The 22,696-nt window shown below is 35.1% G+C and overlaps 1 protein-coding gene across 5 annotated transcripts in view; it reads right to left on the bottom strand.

The window, feature by feature from the left end:
- cd109 (CD109 molecule) overlaps positions 1-22,696 on the bottom strand; it is a 153,144-nt gene that overhangs the window by 91,708 nt on the left and 38,740 nt on the right. For all 5 annotated transcript variants that reach the window (XM_087298641.1, XM_087298643.1, XM_087298645.1 and 2 more), the window contains exons 26-27: positions 22,214-22,385; positions 17,929-18,119 (exon numbers count right to left, since the gene is read on the bottom strand). In XM_087298641.1, coding sequence (XP_087154767.1) covers positions 17,929-18,119; positions 22,214-22,385 — 363 coding nt within the window. The remainder of the gene's footprint in view (positions 1-17,928; positions 18,120-22,213; positions 22,386-22,696) is intronic.

The raw sequence follows: 22,696 nt of genomic DNA, 5'->3' as shown, positions 1-22,696 counted from the left end.
ATATAAAAACCCCATTTCAAATAAGTAGAAAAAACAATGGTCAGTTCTTATACAGGACATCCCATACTATATATCTACTTCACATAAAACCTTTTTACTCCAGCATTTTAAAGAAATTGGGTATTAACATAATATAAACACAGCATTTTAAATAAGTAGAAAAAAACATTGGTCAGTTCTTGTACAGGACATTTCATAGTACATGTGTACTTCACATGAACCTTTTTACTGCAGCATTTTAAAGAAATGGAGTATTAACATAATATAAAATGATATAAAAACCTCATTAAAAATAAGTAGAAAAAACAATGGTCAGTTTTTTTACAGGACATCCCATACTATTTATGTACTTCACATGAATCCTTTTTACTGCAGCAATTTAAAGAAACTGGCTATTAACATAATATAAAGTATTATAAACACCCCATTTCAAATAAGTAGAAAAAAACAATGGCCAGTTCTTATATAGGACATCCTAATCTATGTGTGTACTTCACATGAAAACTTTTTACTGCAGCATTTTAAAGAAACGGGGGTATTAACCTATTATAAAGTGCTATAAAAACCTCTATTCAAATAAGTAGAAAAAACAATGGTCAATTCTTATACAGGACATCCTATACTATATGTGTACTTCACACTAAACCTTCTAACTGCACTGCATTGGGGAAATGGGGTATAGATCTAATATAAATTGCTATAAAGACCGCATTTCAAGTAGAAAATACAATTATCAGTTCTCATACAGGACATCCCATACTATGTGTGTACTTCACATACAATCTTTTTACTGCAGCATTTTAAAGAAACGGGGTATTAACATAATATAAAGTACTATAAAGACCGCATTTTAAATAAGTAGAAAAAAATAATGGTTGATTCTTACACAGGACATCCAATACTATATATGTAACTATATATGTACTTCACATGAAACCTTTTTACTGCAGCATTTTCGAGAAGTGGGGTATTAGCCCATTATAAAGTGCTATAAAGACCACAGTTTAAATAAGTAGAAGACAACAATAGTCAGTTCTTATACAGGACATTCCATACTATATGTGTACTTCACATAAAGCCTTTTTACTTCAGTGTTTTGGAGAAACAGGGTATTAACATATTACAAAGTGCTATAAAGACCCCATTTCAAATAAGTAGAAAAAACAATGGTCAGTTCATATATAGGACATCCCATGTTATGTGTGTACTTCACATGAAACCTTTTTATTGCAGCATTTTGAAGAAATGGGGTATTAACCTATTATAAAGTGCTACAAAGACCGCATGTCAAATAAGTAGAAAAAAACATTGGTCAGTTCTTATATAGGACATCCCATACTATATGCGTACTTCACATGGATCATTCTTACTGCAGCATTTTTGAGAAATGGGATATTAACATATTACAAAGTGCTATAAAGACCCCATTTCTAATAAGTTGAAGAAAACAATTGCCAGTTTTTATACAGGGCATCCTATACTATACACATACTTCATGTGAAGACTTCTCACCAAATAATTTTGGAGAAATTGGGAAATAACAAAATTCAAGTGTTTTAAAGACCCCATTTTTTAGAAGTAGAATACAAAAATAGTCAGTTTTTGTAGAGGACATCTCATAAAATTTGCATACATCATATAAAGCCTTCTTACTACTACTTTTTAGAGAAATGGGGCACTAACATAATATGAAGTACTATAAAGACCTCATTACTAATAAGTAGAAAAAACAATAGTCAGTTGTCATACAGGATGTCCTATACTTTATGCATACTTCATGTGAAAACTTATTACTGCACCAGAAATTGGGTATTAAACTTATAAATTGCTTTAAAGACCCCCTTTCTAAAAAGTAGAAAAAAAATAACAATGCTCAGCTCTTCCTATTGCTGAATACTCGTAGAGGACATCCCATACTGTATGCATACCTAATATGAAACCTTCTTACTGCCACTTTTTGGAGAATTGGGGCATTAACATAATATAAAGTGCTTTATGTTTTTGTACAGGACGTCCCTCACTGTATGCATAATTTACATGAAACCATCCTACTGCGGCATTTTGGTGAAATAGGTATCAACTTAAAGTACTAAAAAGACCTAATTTCTAATAAGTAGAAAAAATCAACGGTCAGTTCTTGTACAGGACATCCCATACTACATGTATTTATCAGATGAAGACTTGTTACTGCAGTGTTTTGGAGAATTTGGGCATAAACATTATATAAAGTGCTTTAAATACCCAATGTCTAATAAGTAGAAGAAAACAATGGGCAGTTCACATTCATGAAATTCCATAATATATGCATACTTTACATGAAACCTTGTCACTGCAGCATTTTGGAGAAATGGAGGAATAATAACATTCAAAGTGTCATAAAGACCCAATGTCTAATAGGTAGAAGAAAACAATGGTCTGTTCTTAAAAAGGACGTCCCATACTAAAGGCGTACCTCATATGAAGACTTCTTACGGCAGCGTTTTAGAGAAAAGGGACATAATTACCTTTTAGATGGCTATCAAGACCCCATTTCTAATAAGTAAAAAAAAAAAAAAACGGTCAGTTCTTCAATGGACAATTCAGTGGTCAGTTAGGTTGATGGCATCATCCCAACTGTCTCAAGCTATTATTGTACCATTATAACAAAATGATATTATTGGGGATGATGAGTGGTGCTGCTCCAAATGTAGGGTACAAAGACAAAGACAAAACAAATATGTTTGGTTAATTTCATAGAGATAGTTTACCCAAAAGTGAAAATGAACGCACTATGCACTGGCAATCAAATGGTTACAAACATTTATTAGTTCCTTCTTTTGGTTGAACACAAAAGATATTTAGAATGAACTTGAAAACTGGTAACCATTGACTTCCACTTTAGAAAAAAAAAAAAACAATTACTATGGAGGTCAATAATAATAATAATAATAATTCCTTACATTTATATAGCGCTTTTCTGGGCACTCAAAGCGCTTTACATAGTGGGGGGGATCTCCTCATCCACCACCAGTGTGCAGCATCCACCTGGATGACGCGACGGCAGTCATCATTAACTATATAATAAATATAGTTCCTCAGCAGGAAGGAAACTGCAATTTTGTGTATCCCTGACACATTTGGAGTTGTGGAAAACTGTGTTGTGCTGTCTGTCCTTGACACATTCGTCCTGTATCAAAACTGACCATTATTTTATTCTACTCATTCGAAATGGACACTTTATAGTCATCTGAAGAGTAGTAACGCCCCATTAATCCAGATCACTGCAGTAACAAGTCTTCCTATGAGGTATGCATATAGTATGTGATGTCCTGTAAAAGAAATGACTGTTCTTTTTTCTACTTATTAGAAATGAGGTGTTTGTAGCAATCTAAAAGGTAACAATGTCCCAATTCTCCAAAACGATGCAGTAACAAGTCTTCGTCTGAGATATGCATATAGCATTGCATGTCCTGTACGACTGATCAATGTTTTCTTCTACTTAGTAGAAATTGGGTCATTATAGAACTTGCTGCAGTAAGAAGTCTTCATATGTACAAGAGCTGATGATTTTATGTACTTATTAGAAATTGGGTGTTTATATCAATCTGAAAAGTAATAATGTCCCAATTCTCCAAAAAACTGATGTAACAAGTGTTCATGTGAAGTACGCTTATAATATAGGATGTCCTGCATAAGAGCTGACCATTGTTTTCTTCTACTTACAAGAAATTGGGTCTTTGAAACACTTTAAATTATGTTAAACCTCATTTCTCAAAAACCCTGCTGTAATAAGGTTTTTATGTGAAGTACACATTTAGTATGTGAAGTCCTGTACAATAACTAATCATTGTTTTTTTTATACTTTTTGGAAATGGGGTCTTTATAACATTTTGAATTATAATAATACCCAATTGTTCAGTAAAAAGGTTCCATGTGAAGTACAGATATAGTATGGGATGTCATGTATAAGAACTGACATTGTTTTTTTCAACTTATTTGAATTGGGGTCTTTATAACACTTTATAATATGTTAATACCTAATTTTTCCAAAACACTGGAGTAAAAAGGTTTCAGGTCAAGTACACACATAGTATGGCATGTCCTGAATAAGAACTGACCACTGTTTTTTTTTCTAATTATTTGAAATGCAGTCTTTATAGCACTTTATAATATTTTAATACCCAATTTCTCCAAAACGCTGCAGTAAAAAGGTTTCATGTCAAGTGCACATAGTATGGGACGTGCTGTTTAAGCACTTACCATTTTTTTTTTCTACTTATTGGAAATGGGCTCTTAATAGCACTATAAAATACGTTAATACCCAGTTTCTTTAAAATGCTGCAGTAAAAAGGTTTCATGTGAAGACCACATATAGTATGGGACGTCCTGTTTAAGAACTGACCATTGTTTTTTTTTACTTATTGGAAATGGGCTCTTAATAGCACTATAAAATACGTTAATACCCAGTTTCTTTAAAATGCTGCAGTAAAAAGGTTTCATGTGAAGACCACATATAGTATGGGATGTCCTGTATAAGAACTGACCATTGTTTTTTTCTACTTATTTGAAAAGGGGTCTTTAAAGCACTTGATATTAGCTTAATACCCCGTTTCTTCAAAATGCTGCAGTAAAAAGGTTTCATGTGAAGTACATATGTAGTATGGGATGTCATGTATAAGAACTGACCATTGTCTTTTTCTGCTTATTTGAAATGGGGTCTTTATAGCACTTTATATTATGTTAATACCCCCTTTCTCCAAAATGCTGCAGTAAAAAGGTTTCATGTGAAGTACAGATATAGTATGGGACGTCCTGTATAAGAACTGACCATTGTTTTTTTCTACTTATTTGATATGGGGTCTTTATAACATTTTGAATTATATTAGTAACCTAATACTACAAAATGCTGCAGTAAAAAAGATTTAATGTGAAATTCACATTTAGTATGGGATGTCCTGTATAAGAACTGACCATTGTTTTTTTTTACTTATTAGAAATGGGCTCTTTATAGCACTTTATCATACGTTAATACCCTGTTTCCCAAAAACGCTGCAGTAAAAATGTTTTATGTGAAGTGCACATATAGTATGGGATGTCCTGTATAAGAACTGACCATTGTTTTTTTCTACTTATTTGAAATGGGGTCTTTATAGCACTTTATATTATGTTAATACCCCGTTTCTCCAAAATGCTGCAGTAAAAAGGTTTCATGTGAAGTACACATATAGTATGGTATGTCCTGTATAAGAACTGACCATTGTTTTTTTCTACTTATTTGAAATAGGGTCTTTATAGCACTTTATATTGGCTTAATACCTCGTTTCTCCAAAATGCTGCAGTAAAAAGGTTTCATGTGAAGTACATATATAGTATGGTATGTCATGTATAAGAACTGACCATTGTCTTTTTCTACTTATTTGAAATGGGGTCTTTATAGCACTTTATATTATGTTAATATCCCGTTTCTTTAAAGAGCCCATATTATGGGTTTTTGAAAATTCCCCTCCATGTAGTGTGTAACACAGCTCTAAGTGAAGTGAAGTATCCAGCTAAGGCTTAAATCTGTAAGAATACAGTGTTTAAAACGGTTGATTCATCTATAAAAGAGTCGACTCATAGTGCTTCGAACGAGTCGCCTTGATACCGACTCATTAGGTGTTTCGCCATGACGTACGAACGAAACCAAGTTATTCACGTGCACGCGCAAACCCGGGAGATTTCAAACCTGAGGCCCCGCCCTCTGACGCAGAAACCCAGACACACACACACACCCACAAACACACGCACACCCACAAACACACGCACACAAACATGCCGGTCGATTGAAGTAACACTGCAGATGGACATTATATTGAGTCTCTACCCAAAGATGAAACATCAGCATTATAGCCAAGCAGTTGGAAACTTCTGGAAGCTACATGCTACAAAGAATACTTCATCTGAGTTTGTTAAAGGAAGGATCAGTAAAGAGTAACTGATGGACGTCAGGATGGGTTTCTTCCATTTCTCAAGTGTAAGTACGTGCGGTTAAAGTTGTTGCCTCGTTGACTCTAGCTTGCAAATGTATTTAGTTGTGATTTGTTACTTGTAACCGCGTGTACTGTATCAGGTTATCTGGATATATTCTCTTATCGCGTGCAAAGTCACGTTAAAAACGCGACGCGTGCTGTTTGTTTATGGAGCTCCGTGCTAGAGTTCTGCTCCCGCGATTTATTCGGAAATTTATTCCCGCGCCGCAGAAATCTGGCGCGGGGACAGCCGCGGGAATAAATTTCCGAATAAATCGCGGGAGCGGTCGGTAACGGGTTTAATTTGGGACGGGAGCGGGCTGTCTAGCAATATCACGGATATTGCTATGCGAATTAGAAAGAGAGTCTGCGTGGTGCTTGTGTGTGTGTTAGTGCGCACGCGCGCGTATGAGAGAGAGAGCGAGAGAGAGAGAGAGAGAGCGAACGAACGAACGAACGAACGAACGAACGAGCTTTGTGCTGTGTGTGTGTGTTTATACTTGGCTGTCTGGACTGTATACTGGGTGATTTTTGGTTGTGTTCTCCGCTCTAGCGGGACCGGGCGCGGCGGGCAGAAAACGGAGCGGGTTCTCAGGCTAAAACCTGGCGGGTGCGGGCGGAAGCGGGAGCGTTGTCATCCGGAGGTGTGTGTGTGTTTTTGTGTGTGTGTGGTATGGCGAGTACACGACTGTCTCCTTCGTTCGGTTATCCGTGGCACTATCCACTCGCCATAGTGTGGCAGCTAAACTCCACGCCTACACTATCGAGCGTGTATGAACTGTGATTACTTTTTAAATTGCTGATTAGCTATTGGCCATTTCCCTCTCTGACTGAAGGCAGTCGACCAATCGCGACAGACTGTCATCGGTCCAATCAGCGCAGATTAGCTCCGCGCTAAGGAAGGGTTTGGGAACAAATGAATCACTGGACGATTCATACAGGAGTCGCTGGCATAATTAGGTAAAAATAAATGCAGATTATAAGACCATGAAAGTGTTTTTTGACCTTGCATGCATATTAGACTGTTGTTGGAGACCCTTACAACCAGGATATGATCCTATTTCATGTATAATATGGGCTCTTTAAAATGCTTCAGTAAAAAGGTTTCATGTGAAGTACACACATAGATTAGCATGTCCTGTATAAGATCTGACCATTATTTTTTTCTACGTATTTGAAATGGGGTTTTTATACAACTTTTTGTTATGTTAATACCTCATTTCTCCAAAACAGTGCAGTAGGAATGTTTCATGTGATGTACACACAAAATATGGAATGTCTTGTACAAAAACTGACCATCGTTTTTTTCTACTTATTTGAAATGGGGTCTTTATAGCACTTTATATTATGTTAATACCCCATTTCTCTAAAATGCTGCAGTAAAGAGGTTTCATGTGAAGTACAGATATAGTATGGGATGTCGTGTATAATAACTGACCATTGTTTTTTTCTACTTATTTAAATTGGGGTCTTTATAACACTTTGAAATATAATATTAAACAATTTCTCCAAAACGCTGCAGTAATAAGGTTTCATGTGAAGTCCACACATAGTATGGGATGTCCTGTGTAAGAACTGACCATTGTTTTTTTCTACTTATTTAAAATGCGGTCTTTATAGTATTTTATATTATGTTAATACCCCGTCTCTTTAAAATGCTGCAGTAAAAAGGTTTCATGTCAAGTACATATATAGTATGGGATGTCCTGTGTAAGAACTGACCATTGTTTTTTTCTACTTATTTAAAATGCGGTCTTTATAGTATTTTATATTAAGTTAATACCCCGTCTCTTTAAAATGCTGCAGTAAAAAGGTTTCATGTGAAGTACATATATAGTATGGGATGTCCTGTAAAAGAACTGACTATTGTTTTTTTCTACTTATTAGAAATGGGGTCTTTATAGCACTTTATATTATGTTAATGCGCCATGTCTGAAAAATGCTGCAGTAAAAAGGTTTCATGTGAAGTACAGAATATAGTGTGGGATGTCCTATATAAGAACTGACCATTGTTTTTTTGCTACTTATTTAAATTGGGGTCTTTATAACACTTTGAAATATAATAATATACAATTTCTCCTAAACACTGCAGTAATAAGGTTTCATGTGAAGTTCACACATAGTATGGGATGTCCTGTATAAGATCTGACCCTTGTTTTTTTCTACTTATTTGAAATGGGGTTTTTATACAACTTTGTTATATTAATACCTAATTTCTCCAAAACAGTTCAGTAAGAATGTTTCATGTGATGTACACACATAATATGGAATGTCTTGTACAAAAACTGACCATTGTTTTTTTTCTACTTATTTGAAATGGGGTCTTTATAGCACTTTATATTATGTTAATACCCCATTTCTCTAAAATGCTGCAGTAAATAGGTTTCATGTAAAGTACAGATATAGTATGGGATGTCGTGTATAATAACTGACCATTGTTTTTTTCTACCTATTTAAATTGGGGTCTTTATAACACTTTGAAATATAATATTATACAATTTCTCCGAAACACTGCAGTAATAAGGTTTCATGTGAAGTCCACACATAGTATGGGATGTCCTGTGTAAGAACTGACCATTGTTTTTTTCTACTTATTTAAAATGCGGTCTTTATAGTATCTTATATTATGTTAATACCCCGTCTCTTTAAAATGCTGTAGTAAAAAGGTTTCATGTGAAGTACATATATAGTATGGGATGTCCTGTATAAGAACTGACCATTGTTTTTTTCTACTTATTTAAAATGTGGTCTTTATAGTATTTTATATTATGTTAATACCCCTTCTCTTTAAAATGCTGCAGTAAAAAGGTTTCATGTGAAGTAGAGATATAGTATGGGATGTCGTGTATAATAATTGACCATTGTTTTTTTCTACTTATTTAAATTGGGGTCTTTATAACACTTTGAAATATAATATTATACAATTTCTCCAAAACACTGCAGTAATAAGGTTTCATGTGAAGTCCACACATAGTATGGGATGTCCTGTGTAAGAACTGACCATTATTTTTTTCTACTTATTTAAAATGCGGTCTTTATAGTATCTTATATGTTGTTATTACCCCGTCTCTTTAAAATGCTGCAGTAAAAAGGTTTCATGTGAAGTACATATATAGTATGGGATGTCCTGTAAAAGAACTGACCATTGTTTTTTTCTACTTATTTAAAATGCGGTCTTTATAGTATTTTATATTATGTTAATACCCCTTCTCTTTAAAATGCTGCAGTAAAAAGGTTTCATGTGAAGTACATATATAGTATGGGATGTCCTGTATAAGATCTGACCATTGTTTTTTTCTACTTATTTGAAATGGGGACTTTATAGCACTTTATTTTATGTTAATACCCCATTTCTCTAAAATGCTGCAGTAAATAGGTTTCATGTGAAGTAGAGATATAGTATGGGATGTCGTGTATAATAACTGACCATTGTTTTTTTCTACTTATTTAAATTGGGGTCTTTATAACACTTTGAAATATAATATTATACAATTTCTCCAAAACACTGCAGTAATAAGGTTTCATGTGAAGTCCACACATAGTATGGGATGTCCTGTGTAAGAACTGACCATTGTTTTTTTCTACTTATTTAAAATGCGGTCTTTATAGTATCTTATATTATGTTAATACCCCGTCCCTTTAAAATGCTGCAGTAAAAAGGTTTCATGTGAAGTACATATATAGTATGGGATGTCCTGTATAAGATCTGACCATTGTTTTTTTCTACTTATTTGAAATGGGGACTTTATAGCACTTTATTTTATGTTAATACCCCATTTCTCTAAAATGCTGCAGTAAATAGGTTTCATGTGAAGTACATATATAGTATGGGATGTCCTGTATAAGAACTGACCATTGTTTTTTTCTACTTATTTAAAATGCGGTCTTTATAGTATTTTATATTATGTTAATACCCCTTCTCTTTAAAATGCTGCAGTAAAAAGGTTTCATGTGAAGTACATATATAGTATGGGATGTCCTGTATAAGATCTGACCATTGTTTTTTTCTACTTATTTGAAATGGGGTCTTTATAGCACTTTATTTTATGTTAATACCCCATTTTTCTAAAATGCTGCAGTAAATAGGTTTCATGTAAAGTAGAGATATAGTATGGGATGTCGTGTATAATAACTGACCATTGTTTTTTTCTACTTATTTAAATTGGGGTCTTTATAACACTTTGAAATATAATATTATACAATTTCTCCAAAACACTGCAGTAATAAGGTTTCATGTGAAGTCCACACATAGTATGGGATATCCTGTGTAAGAACTGACCATTGTTTTTTTCTACTTATTTAAAATGCGGTCTTTATAGTATTTTATATCATGTTAATACCCCGTCTCTTTAAAATGCTGCAGTAAAAAGGTTTCATGTGAAGTACATATATAGTATGGGATGTCCTGTATAAGATCTGACCATTGTTTTTTTCTACTTATTTGAAATGGGGTCTTTATAGCACTTTATTTTATGTTAATACCCCATTTTTCTAAAATGCTGCAGTAAATAGGTTTCATGTAAAGTAGAGATATAGTATGGGATGTCGTGTATAATAACTGACCATTGTTTTTTTCTACTTATTTAAATTGGGGTCTTTATAACACTTTGAAATATAATATTATACAATTTCTCCAAAACACTGCAGTAATAAGGTTTCATGTGAAGTCCACACATAGTATGGGATATCCTGTGTAAGAACTGACCATTGTTTTTTTCTACTTATTTAAAATGCGGTCTTTATAGTATTTTATATCATGTTAATACCCCGTCTCTTTAAAATGCTGCAGTAAAAAGGTTTCATGTGAAGTACATATATAGTATGGGATGTCCTGTATAAGAACTGACCATTGTTTTTTTTCTACTTATTTAAATTGGGGTCTTTATAACACTTTGAAATATAATAATATACAATTTCTCCAAAACACTGCAGTAATAAGGTTTCATGTGAAGTTCACACATAGTATGGGATGTCCTGTATAAGAACTGACCATTGTTTTTTTCTACTTATTAAAAATGGGGTCTTTATATTATTTTATATTATGTTAATACCCCGTCTCTTTAAAATGCTGCAGTAAAAAGGTTTCATGTGAAGTACATATATAGTATGAGATGTCCTGTATAAGAACTGACTATTGTTTTTTTCTACTTATTAGAAATGGGGTCTTTATAGCACTTTATATTATGTTAATACGCCATGTCTGAAAAATGCTGCAGTAAAAAGGTTTCATGTGAAGTACAGAATATAGTATGGGATGTCCTATATAAGAACTGACCATTTTTTTTTCTACTTATTTAAATTGGGGTCTTTATAGTATTTTATATTATGTTAATACCCTGTCTCTTTAAAATGATGCAGTAAAAAGGTTTCATGTGAAGTACATATATAGTATGGGATGTCCTGTTTAAGAACTGACCATTGTTTTTTTCTACTTATTTGAAATGGGGTCTTTCTAGCACTTTATTTTATGTTAATACCCCATTTCTCTAAAATGCTGCAGTAAATAGGTTTCAAGTGAAGTACACATAGATTATGGGATGTCCTATATAAGAACTGACCATTGTTTTTTTCTACTTATTAGAAATAGGGTCCTTATAACACTTTAAATCATATTAATATACAATTTCTCTTAAACAGTGCAGTAAGAAGATTTAATGTGAAGTACACATATAGTATGAAATGTCCTGTATAAGAACTGACCATTGTTTTTTTCTACTTATTTAAAATAAACTCTTTATAGTACTTTATGTTATGTTAATACCCCGTTTCTTTAAAATGCTGCAGTAAAAAGCTTTTATGTGAAGTACACACATAGATTAGGATGTCCTGTATAAGATCTGACCATTGTTTTTTTCTACTTATTTGAATTGGGTTTTTTATAGCACTTTAAAATATGTTAATACCCTGTTCCTCCAAAACTCTGTAGTTAAAAGTTTTCTTGTGTAGTACAGATATAGTATGGTATGTCCTGTATAAGAACTGACCATTGTTTTTTCCTACTTATTTGAAATGTAGTCTTCATAGCACTTTTTATTAGGTTATTACCCCGTTTCTCCAAAACAGTGCAGTAAAAAGATTTCATATGAAGTACACATATAGCATGGGATGTTCTGTACAGGAACTGATCATTGTTTTTGTCTACTTATTGGAAATTGGGTCTTTATAACACTGAGTAATGTTAATACCCAATTTCTCCAAAACATTGCAGTAACAAGTCTTTATTTGAAGTTTAGAATGTGATGTCCTGTATCAGACCTGACTATTGTTTTTTTCTACATATTTTAAATGAGCAATTTTTTGTCCAAATTGCTGAAGTAAAAAGTATTCAGATGTAGTATATATGCATATAGCATGGGACATCCAGTATCAAACCAGATCAGTCTTTTATTTAGCTTATGTCAAACAATGTATTTATAGCACTTTAAAGACTTTATAGCTCATTAATAGCACATTTCTCCAAAATGCTGCAGTAAGTTATTATGAGGTATGCATATAATATTGGATGTCCTGTTCATTGTTTTCTTCTGCTCACCTAAATGAGGTCTTTTACATGAGGTATGCATGTACATCCTGTATCAGAACCAAACTTTGTTTTTTTTCTACTTATTTCTTTATAGCACTTTAAAGTGTGTTAATGGTACATTTCTCCAAAATGCTGCAGTAAAACAGGCTTCATATGATGTATGCTTAGTATTTGACTTCCTGCATCAGATCTTGTTGTTCTATTCTACTTATAACAAATAATAAGGTCTTTACAGTCATCTAAAGTGTAATAATGCCCCTTATCCCATATACTGAAAGAAGCATAACCTTTTAAATCCCCTTTAAATGAAATAAACATATATTTGTAATTCAAACAATGTTTTGTTGGACTACTTTATGATTGTTTTCACTTTCTGAGGTTAGCCACGTTGTATAAAATTGCATTTAACCTTATTTGCAATGTACTGTAGTTGGCTAGGAGAAGTAGAAACGCATTCTGTGTATTTAGAAATCGTATATTTATTCTGTCCGTTTGATCTGCTATAAAATCATTTGAAGCAAAAAGATAAACTTGAGGAAATTAAAGGTAAGCCCAGAAACCAATTTCTTAAAATAACAACAGTCAAAAAAACCTAATAAATTGTTTAATAAAGCATACGTGGGACGAAAGGGGGATAAACTTATATTTCGTTGTTATCTCTCTGTTCTGGGCGAAATGGGTGCTCTGTGGAGCGCTCTCTGTGTGGCTGCTGACGTTACCGTAATGATAATAATACGCGCGCACCGAAATATAAAGCGCGGCTGGCTTGACTGTGTTTTTCCGAACCGCGGCTGGCTTGACCGCAGTGTGCTATAGGCTAGTTAACCTTAGCATAGCTTCCCGTCACTTTTTATTAACTTGAAACTCCTCAAATACATTTGGGCACCCGAATAGAAAAAGAGTGAGACTGCTTCTGAGCCATTTCTTGGTCCTCCACCAGTCTAAAAAAAAAAAAAAAACATGTTCTTTGTGGAAGAATTTTAGTCAGTGGAGCTGCAGATAAAACAAAGTGATACTGTATAATGTGTGCAAAAGTGAAATCGGCAGAGATATTAAACATCTGTCAACATCTTCTATGCATAATTATTCATTTCTTTTCGGCTAAGTCCCTTTATCAATCTGGGGTTGCTACAGTGGAATGAACCACCAATTTATCCAGCATATGATTTACGCAGTTGCTGCCCTTCCAGCTGCTACCCAGCACTGAGAAACATCCATACACTCTCTTTCACACACATACAATAGGGACTATTTAGCTTACCCAATTCACCTATATTGCATGTGTTTGGACTGTGGGGGAAACCGGAGCACCCGGAGGAAACCCACGCCAACATGGGGAGAACCCAGTCAGGGCTCGAACCAGCAACCTTCTTGCTGTGAGGCGACAGTGCTACTCACTGTGCCACCGCGCAACCTTCTATGTAATGTATTATCACATGCACTAAAAGCATCCTCTCCTGATACTGTGAACCCCCCACAAGCATCAATCCCCTCAATCAGCACAGCTATGTTCTGCTAAATCCTCCACAAGCACCAAACCATCAACACAGCCACATTCTGCCCCAGCAAGTCAGTTTCAAACATAAAAACAAAAAAAAAATTTGTGTCTGTTTTGTGGCAGGCAGATGACAATAGCAGGGCTGTATCTTTTAGTATTATATAGAATACTTTTGTTCTGCCAGATCTCCCAGGCAGGGGTTTATTAAGATTTATTTAGTTAATTTTAGTATTTGGAATTCTGTCCATTGGAAAGAAGTTCTTTCAGAAGAAGAACAGTTTTTTGAAATATTATTTGTTTTTATTCTGTCTATTCAGTGTCCTTCAACAAGAATGGTGGTGGTGGGGTTCATAATATTTACAATGGTATTTTATTAGTTGTTGGTTTAACCATGGATGAGATAATGGCTTCTATGTTATTTTCTTTTCAATGACATTTCTTGTCACATGTTCAAAAACAACAACCAATATTGCATGTCTATAATTTATATAATGGGTATAATTAAACAATACTTTCAATATAATGTAAATTAGAAGTGTAATAGAAAAAATATATATTTTTGCGCCATTTTGAATTTTACTCGAATACAAATACAAATACAAATACAAATACAAATACTTTTCCCACTCAACAAATACAAATACAAATACAAATACCGGCTGCTCCGCACATCCCTAATATATATATATATATATAAAATTTCAACTCTGTTATTTGGCGCTCTTTTCTTTTCTCATTTCTTTATTTGTACAATATTACAAAAATAATTTAATAAAACAGAAAAATAAGCCATAATGTGCAGGAAGAGGCAAAAGCCCAAATTATTACTTTCTAAATGTTGTGTTTTTTTCCCCTAGACACTTTTTTAAAATTCTAACAGCATTAAATATTCTGAAGAAAATCATTTATAACAAGCAGCACATTATTTTATATAAATGGAGAATTGTCAGTGTTGATTTAACGCTGACTATAAAACAGATTGCGTGTTTAACATCTAAAAACAGCTGCATCTGTGTTACTGATTTAATCACATTCACTCAGCCGCTGTCTGGTAAATAACAATGTACAGCGCAAATGCTTTAATCTCTACACGCTCCATTAAAACACACCAGACCCTCTCTCTCAAGCGCAGTCAGATGTCGGTCTAATATAACATATAACATGAGATATCAAAGCTTGAGTCCCAGTAACTGCTAATCTTCATTGAGGTTGGTGTTCCTGACAAAACACAGCCCCTCAAGCCAGACATCCAGCTTATTATCATGACCCTTTTTTTTCAATTGGAAGTATATTTTCTTATTGTCTCTTAAACGCCTGGTACACATCTTAATATCTAACTGAAACATTCACCTGCTAATAAATTCCCCTTCCTGAATGCAAAAGATTATACAGTGCATCCGGTAAGTATTCATAGCGCTTTACTTTATCCAATTTTTTTTTATGTTACAGCCTTATTCCAAAATAGATTAAATTCATTTATTTCCTCAAAATTCTGCACACAATACCCCATAATGACAATGTGAAAAAAGAGTTTTTGAAATCTATTTTTGCACATTTATTACAATTTAAAAATCTGAAAAATCACATGTACACAGGGCCGGAGTGGGACTCTTTTTCAGCCCTGGAGTTTCAAGCCTCAGACCGGCCCACCTCAGTTCACCACTGACTATATTAAAATAAGGTAATTTCCAATTCAGTTTCTAATTACACTATCACGTCTTTTTTTGAGAAAACAGCTGTTTTAGAACTTCAAATGTTCAACAACCCTTACAGTATTATATGTCTTAACAATAAAAATGAAAAACAAAAACAAATTGTTACTCCGACGAGTACCGAACCCGGGTCGGCTGCGTCATAATTTAACGTGCTAACCACTGTATGGCTATGAGAAAATAGATCTGGGGTAAAATAATGAATAAGAAGGCTGTGAAGTAAATAAATAAATTATTTTTAAAAAGTGTGACTGCTGAGAGCAACAGATTCTGGAGCTAGGGACACCGGCCCTCGCAGCCAAAAAATGGACCGGCCCACCGGGAATTCTCCCAGGCCTCCCGATTAGCCAATCCGGGCCTGCTTTCAAAAGTATTCACAGCCTCACAGCCTTCTTCTGGAGCTCAGGTACATTCTGTTTCCACTGATAAATCTTGAGATGTTTCAGCAGCTTAATTGGAGTTCACCTGTGGTCAATTAAGTTAATTAGACATGATTTAAAAAGGCATACACCCAGGCCCGGATTGGCTAATCGGGAGGACCGGGAGAATTCCCGGTGGGCCAATCCGTTTTTTGGCAGCGAGGGCCGTTGTGTCCCTAGCTCCAGAATCTGTAGCTTTCAGCAGTCACACTTTTATTTATTTATTTACTTGACCACAGTCTTCTTATTAATCATTTTACCGCAGCTCTGCTCTTTTTATCTATTTTCTCACAGCCTCGTGAGCATCCTGCCTGCAGGTTAATGATGATATAAGTGAGATGAGTCACCTCTCATTGTACAGCTGTTGTGGTCCAGTGGTTAGCATGTTAAGTTACAATGCCACCGATCTGGGTTTGATCCTCGTCTGAGTAATTTATTTATTTATTTATTTTATTGTTAAGATATATAACACTGTTAGGGTTGTTGAACATTTGAAGTTATAAAGCAGCTGTTTTCTCAAAAAAAGACAGGATAGTGTAATTAGAAACTGAATTGGAAATGACCTTATTTTAATATAGTCATTCGTGATCTGAGGTGGGCCAGTCTGAGGCTTGAAACTCCAGGGCTGAAAAGGAGTCCCACTCCGGCCCTGCATACACCTGTCTATATAAGGTCCCAAGGTTGACAGTGCATGTCAAAGCACAGACCAAGCATGAAGACAAAGGAATTGTCTGTAGGAATTTTCAAAAAGGGCATTTGAAGGACTCTCAGACCATAAGAAACTAAATTTTCTGCTCTGATGAGACTAAAATTGAACTCTTTGGAGTGAATGCCAGTCGAAAGCAGGCACCGCTCATCACCAGGCTAATACCATCCCTACAGTGAAGCATGGTGGTGGCAGCATCATGCTGTGGGGATGTTTTTCAGCAGCAGGAACTGGAAGACTAGTCAGGATAGAGGGAAAGATGAATGCAGCAATGTACAGAGACATCCTGAATGGAAACCTGCTTCAGAGAGCTCTTGACCTCAGACTGGGGCGACAGTTCATCTTCCAGCAGCACAATGACCCAAAGCACACCGCCAGAATATCAATGGAGTGGCTTCACAAAAACTTGGTTAATGTCCTTGAGTGGCCCAGCCAGAGCCCAGACCTAAATCCTAATGAACATCTCTGGAGAGATCTGAAAATGGCTGTACACTGTTGCTTCCCATCCAACCTGATAGAGCTTGAGAGGTACTGCGAAGAGGAATGGACAAAAATTTCCAAAGACAGGTGTACCAAGCTTGTGGCATCATATTCAAAAAGACTTGAGGCTGTAATTGCTGCCAAAGGTGCATCAACACAGTATTGAGCAAAGGCTGTGAATACTGATGTACATGTGATTTTTCAGTTGTTTTTTTTTTTTTTTGGAATAAAGAGCTATGAATACTTTCCGGATGCTCTGTACATTCGATTTTAAAACTTTGTTCTTATGACACAATCCTAAATCGACTGTAAAAAATATTTAAACAGAAAATACTACAAGATTTCACTGGGCAACTAAATTATAATTTAAAGTGCCAATGCAGTAAGCAAAATAATCTTATGGCAAAAGAAAATACAAGATTTTTTATCTTACACCATTGGCATATTATTTAGCCTGTTTTAAGGAAAAACTCACTTAATTTTGGCATATTATTTATTAAAACGAAACAAAACAATGCTTCTTTATTTAAGAATTTGTTGATATTTGGACTTGAAACAAAACAAAAAATCAACGTAAGAAATGCATTTTCTGCAGTCGCCTACCTGAGTGGATCCGTATCCCCCAAGATGGTTTCGTTGCTGACTGAGCCACTTCATCAGAGCAAATCCTTCATCCATTAGTCTGAGACTGTGCATGGTGAGCAGGACATAAGCAGCGATCTCAATATCTGCTGAACGCGGCTGCCAGGAATCATACAGAACGCTGCCTGGAGATCTCCATGTTGGCACTCCATCTAAAACACCCAGAACGCAACATCACCATCCAACTGCTATAAACACGTTAACATTTCATCGTGACAGATCCAGTGCCAATTTTTAACAGTACAGTCCGTCACCACAACAAGAGCTATTAATGAAAACTTTTACTTTAATATCTACAGTACCAGTCAAAAGTTTGGAATAATGGTTTTATATCAAGCTTATTCTGCTCACAAATGCTATGCCATTCAAAAAGAAATTGTGAAATGTTATTGCAATATTAAATAACTGTTCTTTTATTGAATGTAGTTTAAAATGTAATTTATTATTGTGGTTTAAAGCTGCATTTGAAGCATGATGAGTCACTAAATCCTTTAAATATACTTTTCTATCATGATCTGCTTAAGACAAAACATTTAAAGGTGCCACATATTGCAGTGATTCAATATGTTTTCTGATATCTGCGTAGTAGGTATGAATCTTAGGCAAGTAAAGAAAAAAAATCATGATCATTTATAACTCCATAAAATGCCCCTAGAATCAGAAGCTCTATATTGACCATATTTGGAATGGTCATGAATATTAATGAGCTCTGCTGATGGCCAGCTCCCATTGCTCTCTCTCTCTCCCTCACTCACTCACATAGTATTAATATTTTGCACACGTTTATTTCAGATTACATCATGCTATGTGATTGTCAACCCATCAGAGTAACCTATTGTGCTACTGAATTGTGTTGTGGATAATATAGGCTAAATTACAGTATAACAACAGATGTATAGTGTTTAATTTTTATGCTAAAATGTAAATGTGAAAACAGGAATTGGTATCAACCACTTCATAAACAGAAGACGTTTAATAAAGTGTCTTGCTGATTTTATATTTTAGATATGATAGTAAGGGTTATATGAAACCATTATTAAAAGTGTATTTTATACTAAGTGCACACTTATATTCAGCAGTCTATGTGTTTGTTGAATAATTACAAATATACGAGGCAAATTTCACAATAAACACAATAAAAACAATACAATTAAACAAAGCTAATGTGGAGCTAAACACATTTACAATCTGTATATCCTGCATTTTACATCCTGCTGTGAAGTCATAGAAATAGAAAGCATTTCTAAAATGGAAATCGTGTGCATAACCATCACATAAGATTAGGAAAAAAGCTCCGTTCAACATAGAAAAGATTTAGCATGCGTCACATTTTCAGGACATGGTGTCACAGTATTGTAATTTCCATATACGTCCATATAGCAAGATTTTCTTTATAGGGCACCTTTAATATTTTTGTTCTTGTTGTTTGTTTGGGAAACTGATACAAAACTATTCAAAAGTACCATTAAAAACTTATTTAGTTATGTAAAAGTAAATACATTTATAATGCAAAAAATTTTGCAAATATAAGCAATTTTTTTGAAATGTAGAAGTTAGCTATTATTTACTCAAATAATCCCAAAAGTCAGTTTCCACGATACTAAAAAGCAAATAAAAAAAAAATCTTTCACCACTTTCAAGCAAGAAGGTCGCTGGTTCGAACCTCGGCTCAGTTGGCGTTTCTGTGTGGAGTTTGCATTTTCAGCTGCCAGAGCTCTGACCAGGTCTAGAAAATATGATCATATAACCCCAATTTTATCCTCCTTACACTGGCTGCTGTTAAATTTCGTATTGAATTTAAAATATTACTTCTTACCTATAAAGCTCTAAATAATCGAGCTCCTGTTTATCTAACCAACCTTCTGTCTCGCTACGAACCAACTCGCTCCTTAAGATCTCAAAATTCAGGGCTTCTGGTAGTACCTAGAATAGCAAAATCAAGTAAAGGAGGTCGAGCCTTCTCTTTCATGGCTCCTACACTCTGGAATAGCCTTCCTGGTAATGTCCGAGGCTCAGACACACTCTCCCAGTTCAAAACTAGATTAAAGACCTATCTGTTTAGTAAAGCATACACTCAATGCATCACCTAGCGGGTTCCACACTGGCTTCTGCATCTTGCTTATATACACTATGAACAGCAGCTACGCTAATTATTCTCTTTATTCTCTATTTTCACCTGGGGATACTCATCCCGAGGTCCTCAGATTAGGCGGAGTCACTGATTGGATCCAAGACCAGCGACGTGATGATCCCAAGGATTCCATATCCAGGACCAGGCCATATCCTGAGCTGCTGCTGCGCTGATGGTCGTGGGGAGTGGAGAACATGTGTCTGATTCCAGCGACGCTCCAGGGACAGACGAGTCTTCATTGAGGCCATCTTCCAGCATAAACCACGGCGAATGAAGTTCTGCACAAGACTTTTGGCCAGCGGAGAAATTAAAATGGTCGTGCCCAACTGAGTCTGGTTCTCTCAAGGTTTTTTTTCTTCACTCCCATCAGGTGAAGTTGTTTTTCCCTCTCCGCTGTCGCCACTGCCTCGCATGGTTCAGGATTGGTAGAGCTACGCATCGATGAATTTGCTCTTCAGTGTTTGAACTCTCAGTAATGATTAAATCACACTGAACTGAGCTAAACTGAACTGAACTGAACTTAAACACTAAAACCTGAACTACACTGTTCTAGTTACTGAACCACACTGTTCCAGTTACTATGACCATTTATGTGAAGCTGCTTTGACACAATCTACATTGTAAAAGCGCTATACAAATAAAGCTGAATTGAATTGAATTGAATTTCTCCCTGCAATCGTGTGGGTTTCCTCCGGGTGCTCCGGTTTTCCCCACAGTCTAAAGACATGCGGTACAGGTGAATTGGGTAGGCTAAATTGTCCGTAGTGTATGAGTGTGTGTGTGGATGTTTCCCAGAGATGGGATGCGGCTGGAAGGGCTGGAAAACTTGCTGGATAAGTTTGCGGTTCATTCCGCTGTGGTGACCCCTTTCTAATAAAGGGACTAAGCCGACAAGAAAATGAATTAATGATTGTTCATAATAGAACAGCAAATAATTATAATATAAGGATTTCTGAGGGATCATGTGGCACTTAAGACTAGAGTAATGATTCAGCTTTGAAAAACATTGAAACAAGAGATGTCCAGATCCGATAAAGTGATCAGAAATCTGGCCCAATCACGCAGTTTCAGACTTGAATGAATTACCTCCCGATCAGTATGCGGTGGCACAGAGTTAGACCTCTTTCTTGACTTCACAAAGAAACAGCAAAGCGTGCGGCAGGACATTACTTTGTTGCAGAGACGCTATTGGTTAAATGCGGCAAAGTAAAACACGGAAGCAGCCTGAATCGGAAAGCGCAAAAACAACTGATCGGGACATCCCTAATTGAAGCTACATTCAACAAGAGAACAGTTATTTAAAATTGTATTAAAAAGTCCGCAATTTTATTGTATTTTTGTTCAAATACATGCAGGCTTGGTGAGCAGAATGGCCTTTAAAACATTTAAAAAAAATCTTATTCCAAACCTTTGGCTGGTTGTGTATGGTCAACAGGGTATCTGCTGATCTCTAAGAGTTATATTTAAGACTTTTTAGGGCCTTTTTAATACCACAGAATGACATTTTAGACTAATTTATAGTACAAAATTTGCATTAAAAAGAGCACACAACACAACTGATGACCATAATGAACTTACACATAGACTTTTACACATAGACAGGTGACAAAAGTCTTACACATGACCACATAAATTTACATATACATAATTATGCATAAAAATTGTGACAAACCTTAAAACATTATTATTATTATTATTATTATTATTATTATTAATGAATTAATGATAATTATAACAAAAACAACAAAAATCATAATAAAAATTGTACATAAGTTCCCCCAAACTGCATTAACGACACTAAGAAACATAATTTGCCAATGTCAATAACTTATGCCTACTATTAAATTAAATATAACAATATTTTTTATGAATAGTTTTTTTATTTTTGTTTTATAGATACTTCATTTCTCATTTAGTTTGATCTTGTCCTCGTAAAGCATTTGCTGATAACTGTCGTCAATTCAGGGGTCAGACCGTTTTAAGACTTATTGAGGCCTTATTTTCATACTATAGAACTTTTTAAGGATCCACAGACACCCTGTTCAACATCTGCAACAGCTCGTTGATTAGCACAGTTAATCACTGACTCAGAGTGTAAATTGAGAGGATATTTACCAATGACCAGTGCTCTGTTCAGCAGTGTGGTGAGGGCAGATGGAGCGGCGCTGCTCTTGGCCAGTGACAGAGCATAGGCCACTAAAGACAAGCTGTAGTTACTGGAGATTCCCTGAGCCAGACGAGACGTCAGGAAACTCAAGGCTAAAGACACACTGTCTTTATGTGTGCTCTAAGAGAAGACACAAACACTTCAGTCAATCAATCAATCAGTCAGTCAGTCAATCTTTCAATCTGTCCCTTTACAATCCATATATACCCCTCTATCACATTCAATTGATCAATCCACCCTTGCATCCATTTATCCTTCTATCTTTCCGTTTATCCTTTCATCAATTTATTCATTACCGATACAAATCATGCGTCAACTAATCAATTCATTTTAATCTGTAGATTCTTCAATCAATCAATGCATCCCATTTTCTTCAAATGTATGCTCCAATGCATTCATCCATCCATTTGTTCAGTATTTTATTTATAAAT

This window comes from Danio rerio, chromosome 20 (genome assembly GCF_052040795.2).
Source record: "Danio rerio strain M-AB ecotype USA chromosome 20, GRCz13ab, whole genome shotgun sequence".
Classification (NCBI taxonomy): Eukaryota; Metazoa; Chordata; class Actinopteri; order Cypriniformes; family Danionidae; genus Danio; species Danio rerio.
This window is presented reverse-complemented; position numbering and strand designations above follow the sequence as displayed.